Source organism: Brassica napus, chromosome A4 (assembly GCF_020379485.1).
Source record: "Brassica napus cultivar Da-Ae chromosome A4, Da-Ae, whole genome shotgun sequence".
Taxonomy (NCBI): Eukaryota; Viridiplantae; Streptophyta; class Magnoliopsida; order Brassicales; family Brassicaceae; genus Brassica; species Brassica napus.
Genome location: NC_063437.1, coordinates 16,914,737 through 16,940,242, shown reverse-complemented (window position 1 = coordinate 16,940,242; position 25,506 = coordinate 16,914,737). Strand labels below are relative to the sequence as shown.

At 36.6% G+C, this 25,506-nt stretch overlaps 4 protein-coding genes and 1 pseudogene across 5 annotated transcripts; 1 reads left to right on the top strand and 4 right to left on the bottom strand.

The window, feature by feature from the left end:
• Positions 1-3,777, top strand: LOC106402312 (disease resistance protein RML1B-like). 2 transcript variants are annotated; one of them, XR_007339240.1, is made up of 5 exons: positions 1-563; positions 678-1,773; positions 1,874-2,173; positions 2,261-3,449; positions 3,528-3,743. XR_007339240.1 is itself a non-coding variant. In XM_048778385.1 (4 exons), exons 1-4 carry the CDS (start codon positions 94-96, stop codon positions 3,257-3,259), a joined length of 2,865 nt encoding a protein of 954 aa, XP_048634342.1. In that variant the 5' UTR covers positions 1-93; the 3' UTR covers positions 3,260-3,777. The 2 variants fall into 2 exon arrangements, 1 of the variants encoding a protein (XP_048634342.1); XM_048778385.1 differs by having other exon boundaries at positions 2,261-3,777.
• Positions 3,778-3,816: 39 nt separating this feature from the next.
• LOC125608273 (B3 domain-containing protein At2g31720-like) lies at positions 3,817-5,277 on the bottom strand. Its single transcript, XM_048778387.1, has one exon. The coding sequence runs from the start codon at positions 5,230-5,232 to the stop codon at positions 4,018-4,020; it is 1,215 nt and encodes a 404-aa protein (XP_048634344.1). The 5' UTR covers positions 5,233-5,277; the 3' UTR covers positions 3,817-4,017.
• Positions 5,278-6,943: 1,666 nt separating this feature from the next.
• LOC106446995 (ankyrin repeat-containing protein At5g02620-like) lies at positions 6,944-10,312 on the bottom strand. Its single transcript, XM_013888833.3, has 3 exons — positions 9,276-10,312; positions 8,404-8,813; positions 6,944-7,916 (listed from the first exon to the last, which is right to left on the bottom strand). The coding sequence occupies exons 1-3, from the start codon at positions 9,952-9,954 to the stop codon at positions 7,050-7,052; spliced, it is 1,956 nt and encodes a 651-aa protein (XP_013744287.2). The 5' UTR covers positions 9,955-10,312; the 3' UTR covers positions 6,944-7,049.
• A 4,337-nt stretch (positions 10,313-14,649) lies between these two features.
• On the bottom strand, positions 14,650-19,442 carry LOC106450072 (annotated as a pseudogene).
• Positions 19,443-20,055: 613 nt separating this feature from the next.
• On the bottom strand, positions 20,056-23,693 carry LOC106447003 (receptor like protein 23-like). The gene has a single exon (XM_048778384.1). The coding sequence runs from the start codon at positions 22,895-22,897 to the stop codon at positions 20,240-20,242; it is 2,658 nt and encodes an 885-aa protein (XP_048634341.1). The 5' UTR covers positions 22,898-23,693; the 3' UTR covers positions 20,056-20,239.
• Between the last annotated feature and the right edge of the window lie 1,813 nt (positions 23,694-25,506).

Below are 25,506 nucleotides of genomic sequence, written 5' to 3'. Positions count from 1 at the left end.
TAAACTAGATTTCAGATACAAAAAGCAAAGAAACTTCATCTCTCTCTCTTTCAGAGACTCTGATCTGTGCAATTTCCTTGTTACCCTAGTCTCATGGCATCCTCGTCTTCTTTACCTCAGACCTGGAGATACCGTGTCTTCACGAGCTTCCACGGCCCGGACGTCCGTAAAACGCTGCTCAGTCATGTACGCAAACAGTTTAGTTGCAACGGGATTTCGATGTTCGATGATCAATGGATCGAGAGAAGCCAAACCATTGCTCCTGCACTCACACAAGCGATTAGAGAATCCAGGATCTCCATCGTGGTGCTCTCGAAGAAGTATGCTTCTTCCAGCTGGTGTTTGGATGAGCTGGTCGAGATTCTCAAGTGCAAGGAAAGTATGGGACAAATTGTGATGACGGTCTTTTACGGAGTAGATCCATCTCATGTTCGGAACCAGACCAGAGATTTTGGGATTGCTTTCGATGAAACTTGTCAAGGCAAGACAGAGGAGAAGATACGAATATGGAGACAGGCTTTGACCAATGTGGGAAACATAGCGGGAGAACACTTTCTAAACTGGTTTGTTTTCAATTAAGTTTGGATTTTCACTTGCTCATATTATATTTTACTGTTTGGGGCATTTTCTTTTCACATGACTATCTTATCAACATGGTGATTTCTCTGCCTTGTTAGGGACAATGAATCGATGATGATTGAAAAGATTGCTAGAGATGTTTCAAACAAACTAAACACTAGAATCTCTAGAGACTTTGAAGACATGGTGGGTATTGAAACACATTTGAAGAAGTTGCAGTCTTTGTTACATTTAGATGATGAGGAGGAAGCTATGATAGTTGGAATCTGTGGCCCTGCAGGCATTGGCAAGACTACCATTGCCAGAGCCTTGCATAGCCGATTCTCTAACAGTTTCCAGCTTACTTGTTTTATGGAGAATGTTAGGGGAAGCTGTAACAGTGGCCTTGACGAGTATGGATTGAAGATGCATCTGCAAGAAAACCTTCTTTCAAAGATTTTGAACCAAAATAGTATGAAAGTATACCATTTAGGTGCGATACAGGAAAGACTATGCGACCTAAAAGTGCTTATTGTTCTTGATGATGTGGACGACCTGAAGAAACTTGAGGCTTTGGCTGATGAAACTAGGTGGTTTGGTCCTGGAAGCAGGATTATCGTAACCACAGAAGACCACGAGATTTTGGAGCAACATGGTATCAGCAATACATACCATGTGGATTTTCCAACTAGTGAAGAAGCTCGTCAGATCTTCAGTAGATTTGCTTTTAGACAGAGCTATCCGCCCTACAATTTTGGAAGACTTGTGGAAAGAGTAACAAAGCTTTGCAGCAGCCTTCCATTGGGTCTCCGTGTCATGGGTTCATCTTTGCGCGGAAAGAAAGAAAATGAGTGGGAAGTTATTCTGAATAGGCTAGAAAATAGCCTTTGTCAAGATATCGAGAGAGTACTCAAAGTTGGATACGACAATTTACATGAGAATGATCAATCTTTGTTTCTTCACATTGCATGCTTTTTCAACTTGGAGAAGGACGATTATGTGATGGCCATGCTCTCTGACGGTAACTTGGATGTTAGACTAGGGTTAAAAACCCTGGCGTATAAATCTCTAATAGAAATATCCACCGAAGGTGTAGTAGTGATGCACAAGTTACTACAACAAATGGGTTCACAAGTTGTTCAAAGACAAGAGCCTTGGAAACGCCAAATCTTAATTGATGCTCATGAGATTTGTGATGTCCTGGAAACTGATTCGGTAAGTTCTTTTTGCTATATTTGATAAGCCTTTAAACTGGATAATTTGGCAAAGACCCTCATATCTTACATATATTCTTTTAATTTGGAATTTGGTATAGGGTAGTAGAAGTGTGACGGGTATATGTTATGATACATCCACAATCCAAGATGAGGTGTATATAAGGGCGGGAGCTTTTAAGAGAATGCGCAATCTTCGATTTCTCAGCATCTACAAGACAAGATTTGATAGAAAAGATAGAGTGCATGTACCTGAGGACATGGATTTTCCATCTCGACTAAGGTTATTGCATTGGGTGGCATACCCTAGAAAGTGTCTTCCTCATACATTTTGTCCCGAATATCTTGTGGAACTCAATATGCCGGAGAACGAGCTCGAGAAGCTTTGGGAAGGACCACAGGTTGGTTTGATATAAATTCCTTCTTTCATAATTTGAAACTGTCTGCTCTCTTGATGTTCTTCATCTCTTGTGCCGTTTTACATTTAGCCCCTTACAAATCTCAAGAGGATGAATCTGAACGGGTCCAAGCATCTGAAGGAATTCCCGGATCTTTCAAATGCTACGAATCTTGAGGGTTTGTTTCTGGATAACTGCGAAAGTTTGGTAGAGATTCCATGCTCTATTGGAAGTCTTCATAAATTAAAGTATTTGTATATGGCAAACTGTTTGAATCTACAACATGGTCCGACTCACTGTAATTTAGCATCTCTTGAAGTTTTCCAGCTGATAGGAAGCCGGAACTTGAGGAAAATTCCAGATCTTTCCACCAACATCAAAACACTCGTAGTCACGGACACAGTGTTGGAAGAAATGCCTGACTCATTTAGACATTGGTCTCGCCTTACGCGTCTCTGTATATTTGGCTGTGAGCCAACTCTTGAGAAACTTCCAGACTTCATCAAATACCTTCATGGGTTAACAGTGCTTCAGTTACTAAACTTGCGAAAACTTGCATCGCTGCCAGAGCTCCCTGCCTCGCTCACAAGTCTAACGGTAGCCTCTTCTGTATTACTGGAGACGGTACCCTTCTCTTTTGACTCTACAATTGAGATTCTCTATTTCCCCAACTGCTTCAAATTAGGCAGAGAAGCAAGCAGAGTAATTACGACGATTGCATTGCATGCATTCCTACCTGGAAGCAAAATGCCTGCGGAGTTTGATCACCGAGCTATAGGAAACTCCCTGATCATTCGTTCGGATTTCAAAAGATTTAGGATTTGTGTCGTGATTTCCCGTAAGGAGAAGATGGAAAAAGATGTTCCCAAGTTATTGTGTCGCATAGGCATAAACGATTGCTACGTTGAGAAGCTCATACTCCAGGGTGTCCAAAGAATAGAAACAGAACATATGTTTATATCTTCCTTCGACTTGCTTGACAAAGACGGATGGCTTCAACAGGACAACGAGATATCGTTTGAATTCAGCTCCACGTCTCTCGAAATTATTGAATGTGGTGTCCAGATCGTGGTAGACAAAACCGACTGAAACAGAAGCTATTAGATCAAGAACACTCCAATAAGTCGCGAGGAACATCAAAAGCTGTTCGACAGCAGCAGGCAAGATGATGACAATGATGTTGTTTGCAGAATGCTCAGCAGCTGGTTGTCTCTTGCTTCTTTAGCTTTTAGAGGTTTCTTAGTCATTGAAAATCAAATTCTTATATATGCAACATCAGGTATTTATTTCTTTTCCTTTAGTCCATTGCATACTTTTACCTTCTGCTTTGTAAATGTCTTTCTGGAAATTTGGAAAGGCGAAAAGGATGGAGAAGAAGGACGCTCTTGGGTCGCTTCTTAAGCACAAGGCTTGGCTTCTTCTCTTGGTTCATGGCCTCACTCTCTGCTACTAATTGAGTAAAAGTTTAAATCTTTTCTGAATACTATGACATCACATTTCTCTCATCTGAAGTCTGTTAATTTGTTGTTTCTGTGCTGCATTGAATTTGCTTTGATTATCTTTCCTTGTGTAATTATTTGGTTTATCCCGGTTAAATCATTCACTCATCAACATAGTCAGACCATATTGAAACGCAAATCACCAAAAATAAACATTGTTATCATCCATCCACTCATACGATCAAGGTAGCTACAACACTCAACAATAAGGAAAAAGGAATAACCAAAAAATTCATTTGAATGCCTAAAAGAATATACTTGCATGACACGGCAATAGAGAGAGCTAGGGTTCAGAATAAACAAAGACCAAGTCACATAGAGCAGAGCTGTTTCCCCCTGAATCTCTAATCACAACCGGAGCTTGAGGTCCACCGTGGTAGTCTCTGTGAAGGATACTAGTGAGGTCTCAGTGATGGCTTCCTGTGATGTCCACCTAATATGCATCTCTTGTACAGCCTCGAGAGGATCCATCTCTGGAGGTGGTGTTCTGTTTAGATCCAAACCCTCGTCGAGGTAGAGATCGCTGGAGTCACTTGTTGGAGGCGAAACACAAACACGAGGACTTCTGCTACTCCTTGGAATCTTAGGTAAAAGTCTCCTGTTTGCCTCTTCACACACAAACGAACCCAAGGATGAAGATGAAGCTTCAGGGTTAAATGGAACCAGAGCTAGAGCCATACCCTCCTCATCTTGAGATTGTGGTTGAGCTGGAGTGAGAGGATCGAAAGCAAGAAAGAGTGTCCCATCTCGAGAGTGGAAGGACCAGAGGCGACGAGTCTGGTTAACCTCTAGGTCGTTGTCGCGGACGAACTGGTTCCAACCAGAACACAAGGCGTAGTTGAAACTGCTCCTCATCTCCCATATCCTCAGGTTAGCGTTCCATTGCACCTCAGCATCGTTACCATCCAACAGGATCACGTCAACTCCTTTGAGTCCTTCATCTCGATCTGCTCTGTGATGCTCCTCCACGATGCTCAACTCTCTCTCGTTCAAGAAGTCTTCTATTATCTGCTTAAAGGGGATCAAGAGACGTCCTTGGTCTGCTTTGAGATCGGTCTTCGTAATCACCTTCTCTATCACCAGCTTCGCATCCACACCGTTCTTTCTCCTCATCAGTTCAACCAACCATCCAGGCGTCACCCCAGGCTCTCTTCTAACCGGCTCCTTTTGCTTAACCGGTCTCTTTCTTTCCTTAACCGGAGGTTTGATTTCTCTAATCGGTTGTGCTCTGATTGGTTCGTCATTGGACTCCACACGACGCCTCTTTGACTCAACGACGTGGGACGAACTTGAAGTATAAGAAGATGAAGCAGTGTTTTCTTGATTCTTGCACTCATCATCAATCTTTCGCTTGCCTCGCAAGAAAGCGTTGGTGGCTGCACTAGTGATAGTGTGGATCATGAGCATGTTTCTCGCTTGCTCCTCTTGTCCTCGTCTCGCTCTTGTTTCATCGTCACCGTAAGCGTGAAGCAACGCCGCAAAAAGATCAAAGCATCTCTTCTCTCCCTCCTGCGAAGAACCCTCGCCGCGTTTGTTAGCATCATCATCATCACGGGTCACCATCTTACTCCTCGAAAAGCTGCAGAGTTTCTTTTTCTTGGCGATGAATCAAAATCTCTCTGGAGAAATATAATAAAACAACAATGAGAAGATAGTAGTGGTGAGAAAGGAGGATGAGAAAGAGACTCCTGTTTATATAGACACATCGAAATAGAAATTTTCCTTTTGTCTTTATGTATTTTGATTAGTGAAAATAATCTGATATCCGTTAGAAACTCCATCTCTTTCCTTTTTTTCTTTTAAATCCGTATTTTTGTTGGTTAGTTTTAATTATCGCTAACAAAAATAAAATACAATTTCCTTTTCTTAAATTATTAGCTGCCTCTATTTCCTTTTTCTGCATTTATCTTCGTATTGTTAACGGTAACAAAAATAATAATACAAATGTAAACATTATTAAGTAAATCTCAGGAGATTCTGGCCCTGTTCGTTTGTAAATCTGGAAGATGCATCCAGATGGTCCATCTAGATGTCTTATCCAGATGCTCCATCTGGGTGTTGTTCGTTTCTTCATTTCGTCTATGCATCCAAATGAATCATCTTAATGCAACTATGTTCGTTTCCTTGTCATTTTTTAACTTTCATCTCCATCTAGGTGGACTTGTTAATAAATTGAGTAAAATATAATTTTTTACGTTTCAGCGGAAAAATAGCATTTTTCCGGTTTTGGCGGGAAAATAAGTTTTTTTTCCTGGTTTTCGCGAGAAAAATACAATTTTCCGGTTTTGGCGGGAAAATGCGTTTTTCCGGTTTTGGCGGGAAAATGCGTTTTTCCGGTTTTGGCGGGAAAATGCGTTTTTCCGGTTTTGGCGGTAAAATTTCATTTTCTGGTTTTGGCGGTAAAATACATTTTTCCGGTTTTGGCGGGAAAATGCGTTTTTCCGGTTTTGGCGGGAAAATACATTTTTCTAGTTTTGGCGGGAAAATATGTTTTCTGATTTTAGCGGGAAATACATTTTTCCGGTTTTGGCGGGAAAATGCATTTTTTCGGTTTTGTCGGGAAACTTCCGTTTTCCAGTTTTGGCGGAAAAATTCCGGTTTTGGCGGGAAAATTGTATTTTTCGGTTTTGGCGAGAAAATGCGCTTTTTTGTTTTGGCGAGAAAATGCGTTGTTTCCAGTTTTGGCGGGAAAATGCTTTTTGCGGTTTTGGGTGGAAAATGCTTTTGAAGTTTTGGCGGGAATATGCGTTTTTTGGGTTTTGGTCGAAAAGTGTGGTTTTACTGGTTTAGCCGAAAAATGTGTTTTAATGAAAATATGTGTTTTATGTTTTTTTGCGGAAAAATGCATCTTGCGGTTTTGGCGGGAAAGTGTGTTTTTCCGTTTTGCGAGAAAATACATTTTTTGGTTATAGTGAAAAAATGTATATGCAAAAAAAAAATAGAATTTACGGTTTGAAAATAATATTTTGATTTTAAAAGGTCATTTTTGTCATTTATTATTTTGGACTGAACTAGATGCATCTGCATCCAGATGCACCATCAAGACTCACCTTCATTTGGGTGAGAATTTGAGATGAGTTCAGCTGGGTGATCCATCTGGATGTAGCATTATAATGCAATAAACGAACATCAATTTGCATCTTCACCCAGATGGATCACCTGGGTGAGCAAACGAACAGGGCCTCTCTAGTCAGTTTTAAGTCCACGCGCGTGTGACATTCTTTGGAGAAAGAAACCAATCATATTAACATTATATACTTTGATTCATCAGATATAATAAAACTATACTGTATATTGCGTTGATGATACTTCAACGAATAGCGTTACAAAAATACAAGTATATATATATATTGGTTATTCTTACATGAAGAGACTGTTGTTCATAGTGCATACATTCTCTTGTTGTATTCACCATTTAGAATCTCCGAATCAGAAGCCATACGAGACATAGAGAAAGACTGAGACTTACTCCTCTCTTTCCTTATACTCCTCAGCTTAGACTCCTCCATCCTATGCATCACCACGCAGTAACACATCGCACCGATCGTCGGCAACATGATGGTCCCTCCAATAACAGTAGCACACACGGCCAACCACATCTCCTCTTTCCCCACAACAATGTACAAGAGAGACACAAATGCAATGGATATGAACAAACAAGCGCACCACATGAGCTTGTTGATCACAAACACAAGCTTCTTCTTCGCCTTCTGCTCGATCACAACCACCGAGGTCTGCACCACGACGACAGCCAAGGATATAAACAGCGCCAAGCTGTCGAAAATGAAGAAGACAAGAAACGGCGCTCTGTTCGCTATGTGAGCTTGTCCTAGCAACGCTCCTTTGGACGGGTCCTCCTCGTATTGGCCTGGGATTGTGAAGATGGCTGCGAAAGCCACCGTGGCGATAAGCACGGCCACCACGGTCGCTGAGTTAATGGCGTTGTTGAGACCGCTGATGTGGAGCTTCTTGAGTCTTTTTGCTATCTTCTGGACTCTCACGCCGGTTTGTCTGGACTGCTGGAGCTGAGATTGTACCTCGTGTTTGATGTCGCTGACCGTTTGCTTCAGTTGTTTAGCTGGATTTTGAGGCTTTCCAAGATCTTTAGCTGTAGCTGCTCCTGCTTCCTTTAGAACCGAGACAAGCTCTCCGTTTCCTATCTTTTCGGCTATGTCGAGTGGTGTGTCTCCAGCTTTGTTTATTGGGTTGAGGTTGATGCCTTCAAAAGATACCAAACACTGCACTATCTGCATAAAAGTCAATAAATTTTTTTATCTAAGAACTAATATAAATTGGCTAATAGGCCTTGGATTTGGTTAGGTTGATTCGGATTTTTAGTTTTCAGTATTATGTATTTACTAATTCTCGGGTCGAGTTTGGTTTGGTTCCAGATTAGATTTCAGATCGTATTATAACTAATGTCTATAAAAACAAAAAAATAGCAAAATAAAATAAACTACAAAAATCTTTAAAATACTCAAAAATATCTAATTATCTTAATATATACAAAAACATTAACTTATTTAATTAATTTCAGATATTTTCAGATTCTATTTTAGATTTTGGTTTGGGTTGCACCCAACACCAAAATACTAAGTTCTTAAGTCTCGTTTAGATATTTTGTATAATGGTTCGGATGGCATTTTGGTTTTTTTTGGTTCGGGTTAAGGTCAGAGTTTCGGTTTGGGGTAAAAACACCCGAGCCTATTGGCTAATATGAAAGCATAGAACTACCTTAACACGGCCCTTGTTTGTGGCAATGTGCAACGGTGTGTTTCCTTTGTTATCCTCAACGCTCAAAACCGCTACATCAGGTTTCACCAACTCAACAACAATCTCATCGTTTTGACCTTTCACAGCCATGTGAAGAGCGGTTTGTCCCTTTTTATCGGTTCTAAACCCAATGCTTGGATCATTACCTATCAAAGATTTCACAACGTCCACATGACCCATCCTCGCTGCGGAGTGAAGCGCGGTTTTACCGTTGTTCTTAGCTATCTTAGCCAAGTTAGAGTCTGTCTCCAAAAGAAGATTCACCACGTCAATGTGTCCTTGTGTTGCAGCCGTGTGTAACGCAGTTGTACACGATAAATCTGTTGTCATTGCCAAGTTTGGGAATGTCTCCAACAGTTTCTTCAACACCTCTACACAAGAAGAAGAACCAAAGTAAGAGATCAATCCATGGATGGTTCTAGGCCTGGGATTTTGAACCAACCCGAAACTTCGATTAGTTCAGTTTGGTTAGAAGTTCGGTTCGATTTAGCAGGTTTTCTAAAAAACTTTGGTTTGGTTTGGTTCGGTTCGGTTTTTTTCTTATAAAAAATATACCCAAACTCTACCAAAAAACCTGAACCAATCTAACCAAACTAACCAAAATTAACCGAATTTATCCGAAATTTTTACAAAATTAAACCAAAATCAAAAACTTCAGTAGAATTTTCAAAATCGAACTAACCAAATACTGAACCGAACTTTATTACGGGTTAAATCGGTAAGATTTATGTTGAACCGAACTAACCAAAAACGAATAACCCAAAGTAACCGAACCCACATGCCTAGATGGTTCTGTAACAGGAGAAGTTTCAAAGAAAGATCTTTTTTCTTACCAAGATGGCCTTGTTTAGCTGCAACATGGAACGGATCAAATCCATTTCTAGCTGCAATCGAACCAGTTTCAAGACACATATGCTTCAACATCTCCTCAACAACAAACGAATGCCCATTCTCAGCAGCCGTATAAAGAGGAGTCTCTCCTTCAAGATTCTGCTTCGACAACAACTCTCTCAACTCTTCACCACAACTACTACCTCTGATCAACTCCTTAACCTTCCCTAAGTTCCCGGTCCGAGCTGCTATATGAAGAGGCGAGTCACCTCTCTTCCCTGGCGACTCAGTCTTCTTCCTCCTCTCGCCGATGAAACTCAGCTGCCTCTCCATCACCACACGGAAGCTCTTCTGCTTCTCTAGAAACCCGCCGCGGAAACTCTTCTGCCTCTCCATTGATGGTGCTTTACCGAAGCTAGGAAGCTTCTCCATAACTTTCCCACGTTTCTGATTATTCTCCACACCTCGAAAGCTCAGCTGCTTCTCCATTGACCTTCCTAGTCTACTTGGCTGCACATTCACGCCTTGGAAACTCACTTGTTTCTCTAAAGCTCTCGCCTTTCTCGGCTGGTTAGTCTCAGCACATCCAAAACTCTGTTGCTTCTCCTTTGGTTCTGTCTGGTTAAAGCTCTGCTGCTTCTCTGAAACAGGGCTACTCTGTTTCTCCTCCATTATAGTCATACTATTACTCTAGTTTTTTTCGTCGTTATCAACAAAAGAAACCTAAACCCAGATTGTTTTTTTATCCCCAATCTAACAAAGAAGCCTAATCTAATCGGAACAATACCTTAGAGAGAGAGAAAAAAAAACAAGCTTTTCTTAATTGTCACCTCGGGGAGTCCATGTAGTGAAGAAAAGAGACGAACTTTATACTATGGGAAACGAATTGGAGAGAAGACAGAAGACTCAAAGAGCTCCGGTTTGAAGAAAAAAAGGTTTAGTCTTTTATGTTCTAGAGAGAGAGAGAATGTCTGAAGCAGAACATCAGCATCATCTTTAGTTATGAAGAATCTTTATTAGCAGCCACACTTCTTTGTTGTTAGTGCCTTGTTTTAACACGCTTTACTTTAATTTCACCTCACTCATCTTCTTTGGAGGTCTCTGTGACTATAGTCTATAGATAGATATTTATTGACTTCTGTATTTGATGGTGCCATGTCACCTACTCCGAGTTAAAAGTCTAGACGAGGTAAAATATTTAAAACACGATTCAACTTGTCATCTCTACTATTTACAGTTGAATGCTTTGTTAAAAGTCTAAGTCAATGTCGCTTATGGACTTATAGTAGACGTAGGGTTTTGGTTTAATCACTTTGGTAGTTAATTAACGATTTTCTCTTTAGTTTTGTACGGTAGTTACATAGGCTGTGAATGTGATCCAGAACAAATGCAGATTTAATGCAGACTATTTAATTTGCAGATAGAACTGCATTAATTACCCATTCATGTTTAAAATGCAGAACTGAATAAAGTAAAAAAAATAAAAACTCCCCTGCATGCAGATTGGTTTTGTTCTTTGATTTCTTGTCCTGCAGATTTTAAGGGAAATGGTGCTGGCGAGATGCAGAGGACCAATAAGGGCTTGAGTTTTTTTTTAATCATTGATTATAAATACTTTTCATTATTGCACTTTATTTATTTAACAAATTAATTGTTCTCTTAGTAGTGAAATCTAGTATTTTTCATTCTTACGTTATAGTAGTAGACATTTTTTATTAAAAATAAAAAATGATAATTATCTTGTGTCTAATCAAATTTTATATTTTCAGGTTGTCTTTACATCAATTAAAAGAATTCAAAAACTCAAGGAGTATTTTTAATTAGTTCATTAAATAAATAAACAAAATATTCTTTTAAAAGTTTTAATATAACCTTCAAAAAAGTTTATAACTGTCATATAAATTAAAATTAAATAAATAAACATAATTTTTTTATTAATAATATTATATTAATAATTAATATTGGTGTATAAGTAGTATGTTTAGAATATATGGTATTTCTAATACTAAATATAATTAATATATTTAGGTATAGAAATTGTATTTCGGATATTCAAGTACCCGTTCGGTTCTCTATTTGGTTCTAATTCGGTTTCGTTTTTTCGGGTACAAAAATATAAGAATCATTCGGTTATTTTTTAACTTTGGTTTCGGGTTCGTTTTTTTTGTTTCGTTCCGGTTTGGTTTTCGGTTCTTGGTTTTTATGCTCATGCCTAATTAATTCTATGGTTCAAAAGGTAAAAAATAACCGAAAATCGAGTAAAGATACAAAAAATAAAAATAAAATAAGAATACTCACTATAATTTTTGTAATTGTGATGAATTTTCATATAATGGACAATTTTACTATAGTTATTGTTATTTTTAACATTATATTTATTACTTATTTATAATAGTTATATTTAATTTGGATATTTAATTTTCATTAAAAATCAACATGTATTAAATTATAATAATTATTAAATTATCTTATTGTTCGGTTTGATCTGCATTTGTTCTGCATGATCTGCATTTGTTCTGCTTGATCTGCATTTTTGTTTGATCTGTATTTTTTGATCTGCGTCACCCATTCGAAGCCATAGTGTGTAATCAAAGAATTGTTAACAAGACAAAACTAAAGACGGCTATAAAAACTTCCGTTTTCTTCCAACTCTTTCTTCATTTCTAATCAAAGTAGTACTGTAGAAGTTTCCTTGGTTTAGTAGTAAATTAAAATTTTGAGATTCGATATATAAATTTTCTCAAAAAAGGTTTGTTTTATAGAGTATTCTTATAAATTAGTTAGTTAATTTATAGAAAACATTTAATATAATACATAGTTTAGTACGTAAATTTTAACTTATACTTTTATGAAATGGATATAACTGTTTAAGAAGGTTACTCATATAACTATTTTAAACAATAAAATAAGAATATATTAATCTAATAAATAAATCAAAGTATTAGTTTGAAAATGTTAAATAATTAGTTTAAGTAATTTTTCTTAACTTAGTATTTATGTTACTATGCTATGTTACATCGTTGTTAAAAATATTTAACCTGATTTTATCATTATGCTCTACCATTTATAATATATCAATACTATTAAAACTAAATTATAAAATAAAATTTATCTATTTTAATTGTTTTTTACATTTTTTTTTCTTCCTTTTTAACTAATGTAAACTACTTTATTTATTGTTTTTTTCAATAATTCAATTCCATTTATTATAGAGTACAAAATAGAACTTACTTGTTTTTATTACATCTTGTTCTTTTTTTATTTTTAATTACTTTATTAATTATATTTACTATAATAATTTAACAATATTTAGTTTACAAGTCAACCAAAATAATTTCACAAGTTTGAATAAAACTGATTTATTCATAACAAAAATTAAAATAGTTAATAAGTTTTTTATTTAAATTAGATATGGATATCCAAGTAGATTGAGTTTTTTTTGGTATCAAATTTTTGTAAAATTAAATGTATTATAAATTTTTGGACGGAGTTTGGATTCGGATTTTTTCAGATCCAGATAGATTTGTAAGAACCTAAAAATATCTAAATAATTTATGTGTACAAAAAATTTATTAAACAATTTATAAAAATATGAAAATTAACATCTGCCTCAGTCGGATCGATCGAGTTATATAGTTGAATTTAAAAATTGAATTTAATTATCTGCATATTAGAAATCAGTAAACTATTTCATCTATGAAGACCAAGAAAATATAAAATAATTAAGTTCTTCCGTCGAGAAAGTAATAAATAAGTGATCGATCTATTCAATGTAGCCGATAATTTTGTAGTCAATACGGACAAACACCCTAAAATAAACGAGCAAATCATAAAAAGCACGTGGTCTGCTCATTAATCATTGTGCTTTTTAATTGCATATGGAAAAACAACTTTTCTACATACTTAAAAAAAACTGAGGCTTGATATTGATATCAGATCTAATCCATTGATTACCCGATTTAGAATAGAATAATCATGAAAATGGTCAGTCACTGGAGCTTGTACATTTGGAGAATGATACTTTTATTGAAGTGGATAAAAAGGGTATGCGTCGTCTGCATATAGACCTTATTTGTACGTTGAAATGATTGAATTACTTTTGTATAAATTTCGAAAGTTATTTGATAGTTTGTGTATAAAAGGGTATGCGTTGTCTGCATATATACTCTCTGAATTGTTGATATAGTAGAGCTGCAGAGGTATTTGTTAGCATAATATAATTGCATTTTGAGAATAATCTTGACAACCGATACTTAAAGACAACTAATAACATAATTACATAAGTATGCTTAACTTAACCATACCTAAGAAGTATTAAAAAAAAAAAAACCTAAGAAGTATTGTATACAGTATTCACACCAAAAAGTATTGTATATACACAGTATACTATATTTGAATGGGTATGTGTGCATAATCCCGTACGTTGGTGGAATAACGGCCGACAATTTTTTGACGCGTAGATTGTTATCCGGTTAGTGGAACATGCACGTAAGAATAAAAAACGAGTATTTTTTCAAACCAAACTTAACTAGAGTGATTGTATTTGAAAATGTAAGTAATTATGCTAGACCTAGTTGACAAAAAAAAAGTGTTTGTGCTCGGACAAAGTGGAGGAAACTTTTGACTAGAATTAGGATGAGAAACGTGATCAAACTATGAGACCAAATTAGTCGGTACCACGTTTACTTGTGTTTTAATTGCTAAACTCTAGAACGATATGCCTATTTTCTGTTGATAAATCATTACAGATGTGGGATAATGTATAAGTACTAAGAATATGATTAACCCGGTCTTTTATTTGAGGTTTTTAATTCATGATTTGATATTTTTTCACATTTTTCGGTTAAGAGACGTTTTTTAACCGAAAATAAAAAAAAATATCAAATCATAAATTAAGAACTCCAAATAAAAAACCGGAGAATCATGCTCTAAGAGAAATAAACAAAGTTATAACAAAAAAAAGACAAGAATAAAATCAACCTTTTTAAGGGAACAAAATCAACAAAGCTAATCTTCTGTGTTTCATCAGTATCCAAAAAAGGTTTCAAATATGAAAATATGCATGCTCAATTTAAACACAAAAGAAAAGTAAGTTAATATTGTAAGCAAATTGAATTTCTTACTAGAAGAAAAGTATGGAGTTTCATGGAGAAATAGGCCGGAAAACTTTTTCTTCAAGTATATATTGAATGAACATATATTTTGGGAGACATCTAGTGCTATGTCATAGTTCTTATGGGGAAATAGCTAGTCGTCCCTATGAGTACGTATACATATTATGAGTACTTATAGCCATTGCTCTCCACTTCTGTCACTATAAGTTGAGGTTTGGGTCTGTTGATGGTGTAGCTTTCATATATGATCAGTATTCTGCAGTATCTTGAAAGGCACAAATATCTTACAGGCAACTTCAAAATTAATAAGTGACATAATCACAAAGCATCCTTTACAAATAGGGCCATTTAATTTATTAGTTGTCTCTATATCCCATTAGGTCTCAACAGTTTCTTGGCTTCTTCTTATCGGAATGTGATCGATCTAATATATATTTGAATATTACTAAATCCCAATCTGACTTCCTTTCACCATTTTCCTTGCATCTGCCATTTTACTCAGAAAGAAAAAAAATAGAGATGCACATGAAATTGACTACAAAACATTCACCATTCTTACTTTATAGAAAACGAAATAGAAACAAAATATCAGATAATGAAACAACAAACATAAAGAGATGCTTCCATACAAGAGGAATCATTTACCACTTGACATACATTAGAAGGATCATACTCAAACTGAAAACAATCCTAAAGGCTTAGGCGCTTGTTCGGACCAATTATCTTGACGAGCCACTCCGATTTGTATGAAGCAATGGCTTGTGCTATTGCCAATCCAAGCAACACTCCAAGTACATATCCAATAACTACACCTTTCCAATTCAGCACTTGTTCCTCTTCTTGGTCTTCTTCCTTAGGCTGTTGTGTCGGTGGTGCATCAGTCCCAAAGCAAGTTTCCTGGAGAGGAAGACCACAAAGCCCTGCATTCCCTTCGAACGAAGATTTAGCTTGCCCAGTAATTTGTGTTCCTTGTGGTATTTCTCCTTTGAGTTGGTTGTGAGACACATTTATATACGCCAAAAACGAGAGGCTTCCAAGTCCACTAGGAATAGTCCCGGAGAGTTGGTTGCTTGATAGGTCTAGTGACTCGAGCTTTCGCAGATTGGAGAAAGACAGTGGAATATGGCCTGTGAAGGCGTTGTTTGATAAGTTGAGTGAAATCAATGCTTTCAGAAGACCAATTGATTCAGGAATCTGTCCTTCAATTCTATTCTCAGAAAAATCAATGGTGGCGTATAAGGTAAGGGCCCACTGGTGCTCCATTGATAGACCTTTGTATCGCAAATCTATAATATCAATAATGTTATAGAATGATGTCTCTTCGTATATACTACCACTGTGTACCATATATAGACCACCATCTTCATTCATTGTAAGTGACGATGCTTTCCAATCCACAAAGTATCTTGGTGGCAAGCTTCCAGTAAACTTATTATCAGCTATCTCAAATATACGCAGCTCTGGAAATCCGAGAGAACCTTGACCAGGAGGAGATATAGATCCATAGAATTTGTTTGAACTAAGGATAAGGACTTGCAAATTTAGTAAAGCCTTGAGCCAAAAAGGAAATGTATCTTCAATCATGTTGTGGTCAGCAACTAGAAACTCTAGAGATGAGCAATTTAGAAGAGATCTTGGAAGTTTCCCGGTTAGTCGATTGTGTCCAACGTCAAGTGTCCGTAGAGAAGCACCCATATGAAAGGCGTCAGGAATACTTCCTTCCAAGTTGTTCTTCCGGATATTCAGAAGCGTCAAGTTACTCAAGCATTGAGGAATTGGACCCGTGAGGTTGTTGTAACCTAGCCTCAGATACGTCAGAGACCTATAATTGCAGATTGAAAGAGGTATGCTCCCTGAGAATCTGTTTTTTGATGCAGCAAAGAAGTTGATAGAGAGTGGTAGAATAGGAATTTCTCCTTCAAAACAGTTTCTCCTCAGACTTAAATTCTTCACCGATGAATGTACCAAAACTTCCACTGGACCTTCGAAACTATTAATCGAATTATTTGGAACAAACACTGTAGTCAGACGAGGAAGGTTCCATAACCACTTGGGTACTTTCCCTTTGATTCTATTGTTGGACATGTCTATTACCTCCAACTTCTCAAGGATCTTTAAGATATTTGGGAACTTGGTGATTCCGCAGCCGGATAAGAACAATACCTCCAAGTTTGTTGGGATGTTGTATAAATTTGTATCTAAACTTGCTGGAGATATACTATTACCGGAAAGATCGAGGTACAACAAAGACTTTAGTGAGGAGAAGAGTCTTAGGTCAAATGGGGAGCTTGTGTTTAGGAAAAAAGGTCTAGATGTTTTAGGTTGATGAGCTTCGAGATAGGCTCTATGATTTTTCCTTCAAAATGGTTATCCCCAAGGTTCATGTGTTGGAGACTAAATGTGGTAGATGAGTTATCAAATTCAATAGAACCAGTGAGGTCGTTTCCATGCAGATTAAGATACGTTAAGGATGGCATAGTGAGGAGAGAAGAAGGAAAGGTTCCAGAGAGCTGGTTATGAGAAAGCGCTAAGTACGAGAGCTTTGTTAGATTCCGTACAAGTGAGAAACTACCAGTGAGTTTATTTCGGGAAAGCCTTAAAACGGAAAGAAGGCTGAGGTTATTAAATGAGGAAGGTACTTGTCCAACGAACCCATTATTCTTAAGAGATAAGACTTCTAACCTGTTGAGATTGCCAAATTCCGAAGAAATTGAAGATGAGATGAATTTGTTATGATGGAGGTTGAGATAACGAAGATGGTGTAACCTGAATAGGCTACTATTGGGCTTGAGGTTTCCACTGAGGCAGTCCCTGAGTCGTAGCAATGTGACCACACCGGTCGAGTTATCGCACCAGACTCCATTATAGGGATCAGTGAGGTTGCAGCGACTGCTATCAAACTCGTTCATGAACTCAGTGAGAGCTTGAGTCTGATGAGGACCACAAGCAACATAACGACTATTATCGATATGTAAATCGAAGGATCTTGAAGGGAAGACACAGCAGAGCAAGATTAGCGAGAGAAAATGCAAGCGCATAAGTGATTCAGACATGGTCTTTATGAAAACTTTTTGAAGAAGAGTTATTTTGGTTTTAAAAAAATGAGAGGGAAGGTTGGTGGTATAAATAAAAGATATACGTGGGTTTCAACTTAAGCTATCTCACCCATACAATTTGATTTAGAAGTTTTTGTATTTTGGGTTGGGGTACAGTATGGCTAAGTGGCTAATTGCCATTCAAATCATGAAGTGAAAAACGTGGATTGGAAAGACATCAATTTTGAAATCTCTCACATATGTTCACATATAGTGAATTGTCATGTTTCAAGACTTGGTACTTGAGGGCCAGTCAAAGACCAAAGTGGTCACACGTTATGGCGTAGCTAACAAACACCCTTACACGTGCCACACACTAAACGCGTCATCAGCAAATGTCGGGTGGAGATATATGTGAATTTAACGGATTACAATTCTGTGATTATTCGGATTCGATGTTTTCATCTTTTTTTTTTACTTATTGGTACATCTCTTGGTTTATATTTAAAACCCAAGACTGTTTCAATCCTCTGCTTAAGTCAAGCCAAGTTGACTTTGATGTATCAACACTTCTATCCCATGTTGTATTGTTTTTCTGTTATTGTTGTTCATCTTACCGTCGACTACAACCGGTTGTAGTCGTCAAAACGCTTTAGATTTGAATTAATGAAATTTTTGTTACAAAAAAAAAAGTTTTTATTTTGTATGTATCTGTCTTCTCTTCTAGTAGTGGCATTTTTTAAGCATTAAGTTCTCTGGCGTTTGCTTTTTTTTTATCCTACTATGTTTCGAGACTTTTTCTTCTATCAAGAGTGAAGTGACTCGAGTTGGGGGCAGTCAGTTTATTCAAGAGACCAATAGATTCAGGAAGTGAGGACCATTGCTTGCTCCACTTCAGACTTTGTATTCCAAATCACCTTGTAACCAGTCGTTTTGATTACCATATATAGGCCACTATTTGTTATTCATTTTAAGTGATTATGTTTTCTAATTCCAAAAAACTTACTATCAGATCAGAGATGGTCCTGAGCATAGAGATGGTCCTGAGCATATCAAAGTGAAACATTGGCATAGAACCCTCAAATTTTTTTAAGAAAATTACATGGAAAAAAATTCTCAAATTTGTAAAAAAAAATGTTTTTAAAACTCTTACAAATTGCCTTTGGCCCCCAACATATCAGGGACACCCTTGTATCAGATATCAAGTATTCATAGCTCAGGGAACCCCAGAGGACCTAGATGGGGATGAGATAAAAAGACTAGAAATGTATATATACATATAAGATAAAAGAAGACTTTTTTTTTGTGCGACAAGATAAAAGAAGACTAGAGATGTATATGTATATATATGTAAACTTGTACGTGTCTGTGTTCTCTTCTATTAGAGATGTGTATATATAAAAATGACTAGAGAAGATTCAGCTTTCTTAATTTAAATGACAAGAAATCAGAACATAGCATTGGATAAATATTTAAAGAAAAAACATATGAAATATGTTTTTACTAAATAAACCTTTAAAGATTCAATGCAAAACCAAAAAAAAATCATAAAAGTTACTAGGACTGACGAGCAACCCTTAGGGGGGGGGTTATTGGACAAAGAGTTTTAGAGGAATTATTAAATTTTAAGATTCTATTGTTATTGGTTTGTGAATTTTTAAAATCTAAATAGAATCCATTGTTGTTGGGGTGATGATTTTTAAATTCCACTCAAAATCCTTTGTTATTGGAAAAAATTAGTTTTCATTGATTTTAAGATTCTATTAAAATCTATTGTTGTTGAGATGTAAATTTTCTTTGTTTTTACTCATAGTACTCAACTTTAAGAATATCATCTATACCCATAAGATTTTTGAAATCAATGTAATAAAATACACTCACATACAAAAACTCAAATTGAAGAATGAAATAATATACAAATCACAACTTTAACATAATACAATTCACAATTTAAAAAAATAGAAAAAAATATTAAAAATTTAAAATAAAAATTGTAAAAATAGTTTTAAAAAGCACTTTCGAATTTTTTATAAAAATAATAATTCAAATTTTTTTTACAAAAATTTAAATTTAAACACATTTAATTTTTATTTTTTATTATTTATATATCTATAAAGTAAGAAGTAGAAATTAAATTTTTTGGTCAATTTATTTCTTGAGATCTTTTTTGTGACAAAAACTTTTTTAAAAGTTGTTTATGAATTGCCTTAATTGAAATGATTTTCTTTCCTTTTTTTTTTTCTACCACCATTATTTCTTATTTTAAAAGTTAATAACAATTAATAGAATTCTATACACAAGTAATGAAAATCTATGTAAAAGTATTTGATAAAATTTGTTAATTCTAGTTAACTTGTAAAATCCTCTCAACTATTAAAATCATCAAATTTCACGGAAATTCATGTTCCAATAAACTCCTTAGCCAATAATCACTGCATCCCACTCTTGTTACTATAAGATTTTTGTATTTTGAGTAATTTATTAGTTGTCTTTATATCCCATTTCAACTTAACTTTTGGCTGATGCATCATCATATATATTAGGTCTCAACAGTTTCTTGGCTTCTTCTTACCGAAATGCGATTGATCCCATTTCACCATTTTCCTTGATTCTGCCACTTTACTCAGTAGAAAAAAAAAACATAAATGCATATGAGATGAGAAAAAACATACACAATTATTACTTCATAAAAAGAAGCGAAATAGAACAAAGCATTAGATAATGATACAACAAACATAAAGAGATGCTTCCATACAAGATGAATCACATCAACCACTTGGCATATATTGAAGGATCATACTCAAACTGAAAACAATCCTAACGGTTTCTGCGCTTGTTCGGACCAATTATCTTAATGAGCCACTCCGGTTTATATGTTGCAATGAGGTGTGCTATTGTCAATCCAAGCAACACTCCAGGTCCATACCCTATTGCCACACATTTCCAGTTCAACACTTCTTCCTCTTCTCCTTCTTCTTCTTCCGGAGGTTGTTGTGTTGGTGGCGCAATAGTCCCAAAGCAAGTTTCCTGGAGAGGAAGACCACAAAGGCCTGCATTCCCTGCAAATGAAGACTTAGGTTGGCCGGTAATCTGTGTTCCTTGTGGTATTTCACCCTTGAGTTGGTTGTGAGACACATTTATGTACGCCAGAAAGGAGAGGGTCCCAAGTCCATTTGGAATAGTCCCGGAGAGTTGGTTTCTTGATAGGTCTAGTGACTCGAGCTTTCCCAGATTGGAGAAAGACAGAGGAATATGACCTGTGAAGGCATTGTTGGATAAGTTGAGTGCAATCAGTGCTTTCAAGAGACCAATTGATTCAGGAATCTGTCCTTCAATTCTGTTCCCAGAAAAATCAATAGTGGCGTATGAGGTAAGGACCTTCCCTTGCTTCATTGATAGACCTTTGTATTTCAAATCTATAGCTTCTGTATCCATATATGACAGTCTCCCGGAAGTCCTTTTCGTGTATACCATATATAGACCACCATCTTCATTCATCATAAGGGACGATGCTTTCCAATTGACAAAGTATCTCGGTGGCAAGCTTCCAGTAAACTTATTATCAGCTATCTCAAATATACGCAGCTCTGGAAACCCGAGAGGACCTTGACCAGGAGGAGATATAGATCCATAGAATTTGTTTGAACTGAGGATAAGGACTTGCAAATTTGGTAAAGCCTTGAGCCAAAAAGGAAACTTGTCTTTGATTATGTTGTGGTCAACAGCTAGAAACTCGAGAGATGAACAATTCTGAAGAGATCTTGGAAGTTTCCCGGTTAGTCGATTGTGTCCAACATCAAGTGTTTGTAGAGAAGCACCGACATAAAATGCCTCAAGGATACTTCCTTCCAAGTTGTTCTTCCGGAGATTCAAAATTGTCAAGTTACTCAAGCATTGAGGGATTGGACCCGTGAGGTTGTTGTAAGGAAGCCATAAATGCGTAAGCGACCTACAATTGCAGATTGAAAGAGGTATTCTCCCTGTGAATCTATTGATTGTCGCAGCAAAGTTGTTGATGGAGAGTGGTAGAATAGGAACTGCTCCTTCAAAATAGTTTCGCTCCATTAATAAATTCTTCACAGATGAATTTACCAAAACATCCACTGGACCTTCCAAACCATTAAACGAATTATTTGAAAGAAACACTGTGTTTAGACGAGGAAGCTTCCATAACCACTCCGGGACCTCGCCTTTGATTATGTTGTCGGACAAGTCTATATTCTCTAACTTCTCAAGGATCTTTAAGATATTTGGGAACTCTTTGATGCCGCAACCTCGTAACAACAAAATCTCCAGGTTTATTGGGATGTCTAAATTTGAACCTAAACTGGCCGGAGATATACTATTACCGGAAAGATCAAGGTCCACCAAATATTTCAGCGAGGAGAAGAGGCTTACATCAATCGGGTAACTTGTGTTAAGGAAAGAAAGGTCAAGAATCTTGACGCTGATGAGTTTTGAGATAGGCTCTATGATTTTTCCTTCAAAATGGTTATTCCCAAGGGACAAGTACTCGAGCCTAGACAGGGTAGATGAGGAGTTGTAAACTTCAACAGAATCAGTGAGATCGTTGTCTCCCATATCGAGATATGATAAGAAAGGCATGGTGAAGAGAGAAGATGGAATGGCTCCAGAGAAGTGATTATGATTGATTGCTATAACTGAAAGCATGGTTAGGTTTTGAACAAGTGAGAAACTACCAGTGAGTTGGTTGTGGTGAAGGTTCAATTCCTCTAACGAGGTTAGGTTACTAATTGTGGGAGGAACTTGCCCGAAAAAGTCATTGGAGGAAAGAGCCAAGATCTCTAGTCTGTTGAGATTTCCAAATTCAGAAGGGAGTGATGAGGTGAAGTTGTTTTGACTTAGATCAAGGTAACGGAGGTGGCGCAACTCAAACAGGCTAGTACTCTTAGGATTCAGAGTTCCATAGAAATGATTCGCAGCAAGGCTTAAAGCCGAGAGCTTTGTTAGATTCCTCACAAGTGGGAAACTACCAGTGAGCTCGTTTAGGGAAAGTTCTAAAACGGAAAGAAGGCTTAGGCTGTTAAATGAGGAAGGAACTTGGCCTACAAAGCTATTATTCCTAAGAGATAAGGCCTCTAACCTGCTGAGATTCCCAAATTCTGAAGGAATTGTAGCTGAGATGAAGTTGTTTTGAATGAGTGCAAGGTAACGAAGATGGTGTAACCTGAAGAGGCTACTATTGGGCTTTAGAGTTCCGCTGAGACACGCCTGGAGTCGTAGCATTGTGACCGCACCAGTCGAGTTATCGCACCAGACTCCGTTATAGGGATCACTGAGGTTGCACTGGCTGCTATCAAACTCGTTCATGAACTCAGTGAGAACTTGAGTCTGATGGGGACCGCAAGCAACATAGCTACTGTAATCGATGTTTAAGTTAAAGAAGCTTGAAGGGGAGACATAACAGAGCAAAAGTAGCGAGAGAAAATGCAAATGCAAACGGGATTCAGACATGGTCTTTATGAATTAGTAGTGAAGAAGAGAATTGTTTTGGTTTAAGAAAAATGAGAGAGAGTGTTGGTGGTTTAAATAAAGATATGTAACCACACACAACTTGACTTGGAAAAAGATAGAGAGCTACGTGAAGTCTTTTTATATTTTTGATTGGAGAACTTAATGGCGCTAAAGTTAGTTGATTTTTCAAACGTATAACTTGTGTGCATCATTAGCGGTACACTTTCTCACAAGAGTTTTTTATCTATATAATATTAATGTAATTTACTTTACAATTAAATTATAAACATAGAAGATTTGATACAAAAAAAACATAGAGAATATGAACCAATAACAATGAAACACATTACAAAAGAGTCTCTCATCTTTTCCTTAAAGTTCCACGTACAAGAGACGTCGCTCCAACTTTCTGTTCTTTTTATCGCCCTCTCTCCTCTTTACTTTATTGTTTCCAATATTATAATCACAAGAGACTTGTTCACTAGGTTTTGTGGTCTGTCTGTGTAATGTCGTGTGAATTAGCGGAGTACATCTTTGTGATTCTTTTTTTTTGGTGTAAACATCTTTATTGATTCTTCTATCTCCTTTTGTGTTTTTCGAGATTCCTGGAGGTTTGGTGGACTGAGTCGTGTGAGCCTTAAATACAAGAATATTGAGAGTCTCTAAGATGAGGAAGGGCATCTCCATCCCTACTCCATTTTTTCCTTTAAAATGGAGTAAAAGTGAATATGGAGTAAGGAATGCTCCAACCCAACTCCATATCTCACTCCATAATGAAATTTACTCCATAAATGGAGTAATCTTTTTTTTGTTTGTTCATCATGGAGTGGGAAATGGAGTAGGGTTGAAGCAATTTTATTCTATTTCCACTTTTACTCCATTTTGAAGGAAAAAATGGAGTTTTACATTGGAGATGCTCGAAAGCTTTAGATTTGGAGTAAAGCATAAAAATTATTGTATAGTTGCTCTGTTATGAATTCACCAATTTTGTGTAGATATATGATTATATTTATGCCTTGGATTCGCGTAACAGTTTCCGAAGGCGAACTAATTTTGTAGTCATAGATATGTATGTATCTTTCTGTTGGTATTGCAATCGATTACAGTGGTCTATATGGTGGTTGCTGGTGGAACCAGTGACGTTACTTTGTATATTTGTGGGATTTGTTCTGCTTCTGTGAAGATCTTTTCTGTGTTTCTGCATATTAAAGATATTATATATTTTTACTTATTGATACATCTCTTGTGTTTCATTAGTATCCACAAAACTGTTTCATTTTTTTTGTAGGCTCCCATTTTCTAAGATTGGTAGCCGAATTTAAGCTGTTCCGAAGAGAAACTAGGTCCGGCTGGGTCTGTTTTATTTTTCTAAATACATAATTTAATACCGTAAGCAAATCAAATTTCTTACTAGAAGATAAGTATGGACATATTATCAATAACATAACCGGTTCAGTCAATGCTTTAATTTGACTCTCCAATCCAAAACGTTTACAAAATCAGTCCCATCTGTGCTTTTAAGTCATTAAAACTAGGGTTGAGCATCATTACTCGTTATTCGCCTTAAACTCGTCGTACCCGCCTTAAAAATTCAAGTATTTGATGTTGCCAAGGCAAGTAACAAGTCTGACAATTTTCATTACTTCCAAGACCAAGTCAAGTATCAAGTATCATTATTATTTTTAGTACTTGACTCGTTACTTGCCTCATTACTATTTGTTACATAATCTATTAAATACTTATTTATATTTGTCTTTTCTTTTAGTTGTATTTAGAATTGGACACAAACACTCATTACTCTTCTTATACTTATTACTTATTTCGTATATGTCTTGATTTTTAAATATTCCTCATCATCTAGTTAAGTATTATATAGTAACAAGTATTAAAAACTTAACTACATGACTTGTTATTATATGTTACTTGTTTAGAGAAGACATTTTTGTCATCATAAAAATTATACAATGTTTATATATTGATATATTCATATATATTTTTATTTGTCTTCTTTATAATATGATCACCCGGAAAAAAAAAACAAGACGAGAGCGGCGGTGATTTCAAAAACCCTAGATCTGCTCCAACGATACCGGTGCGTCCGCGCGCGTCAGGCCGTCGGGAGCTCCGATGTTCAGTAGTTAGTCTTCGTCTTTGCTTCACGATCAAAACCCCTCTCCTGTCGCTTTGTTTCCGGTCTCTGGTCAGGCGTGCAAGGTCTTCAGCGTTGGTGGAGTCCGGCGAGCTCTGGAGTCGAGACGCGGTTTGTTGCAGGGGTTATGGGTGGTGGAGTCGGATTTTGAGGCCGACATAGAGGTCGTGTTTCCCTTTCGATTTTCTCTCAAGGTCTCCTTGTTCTTGTTAGTGTTTTGGTCTAGTTGGGCTTTTGGTGTTGTTGGTTTTGTTTGGTTGTTTGTGCTTTGCTGAATTAGAGTTGTAAGGTTTGGATTTGGTATTAGCGTTTGTGTGAGGGTTTTTTTCCCTTTGGCTGCTCTTCAGAGTTTGGGTTTTGCTATGAGTGGGATTGAACAATTGGTTTAGCAGACTTTTGTCTAAGTTTAATGGGTGTGGTGATTGCTTGTCTTGTGTGGTTCTTTGTCCGGGAGTATCCG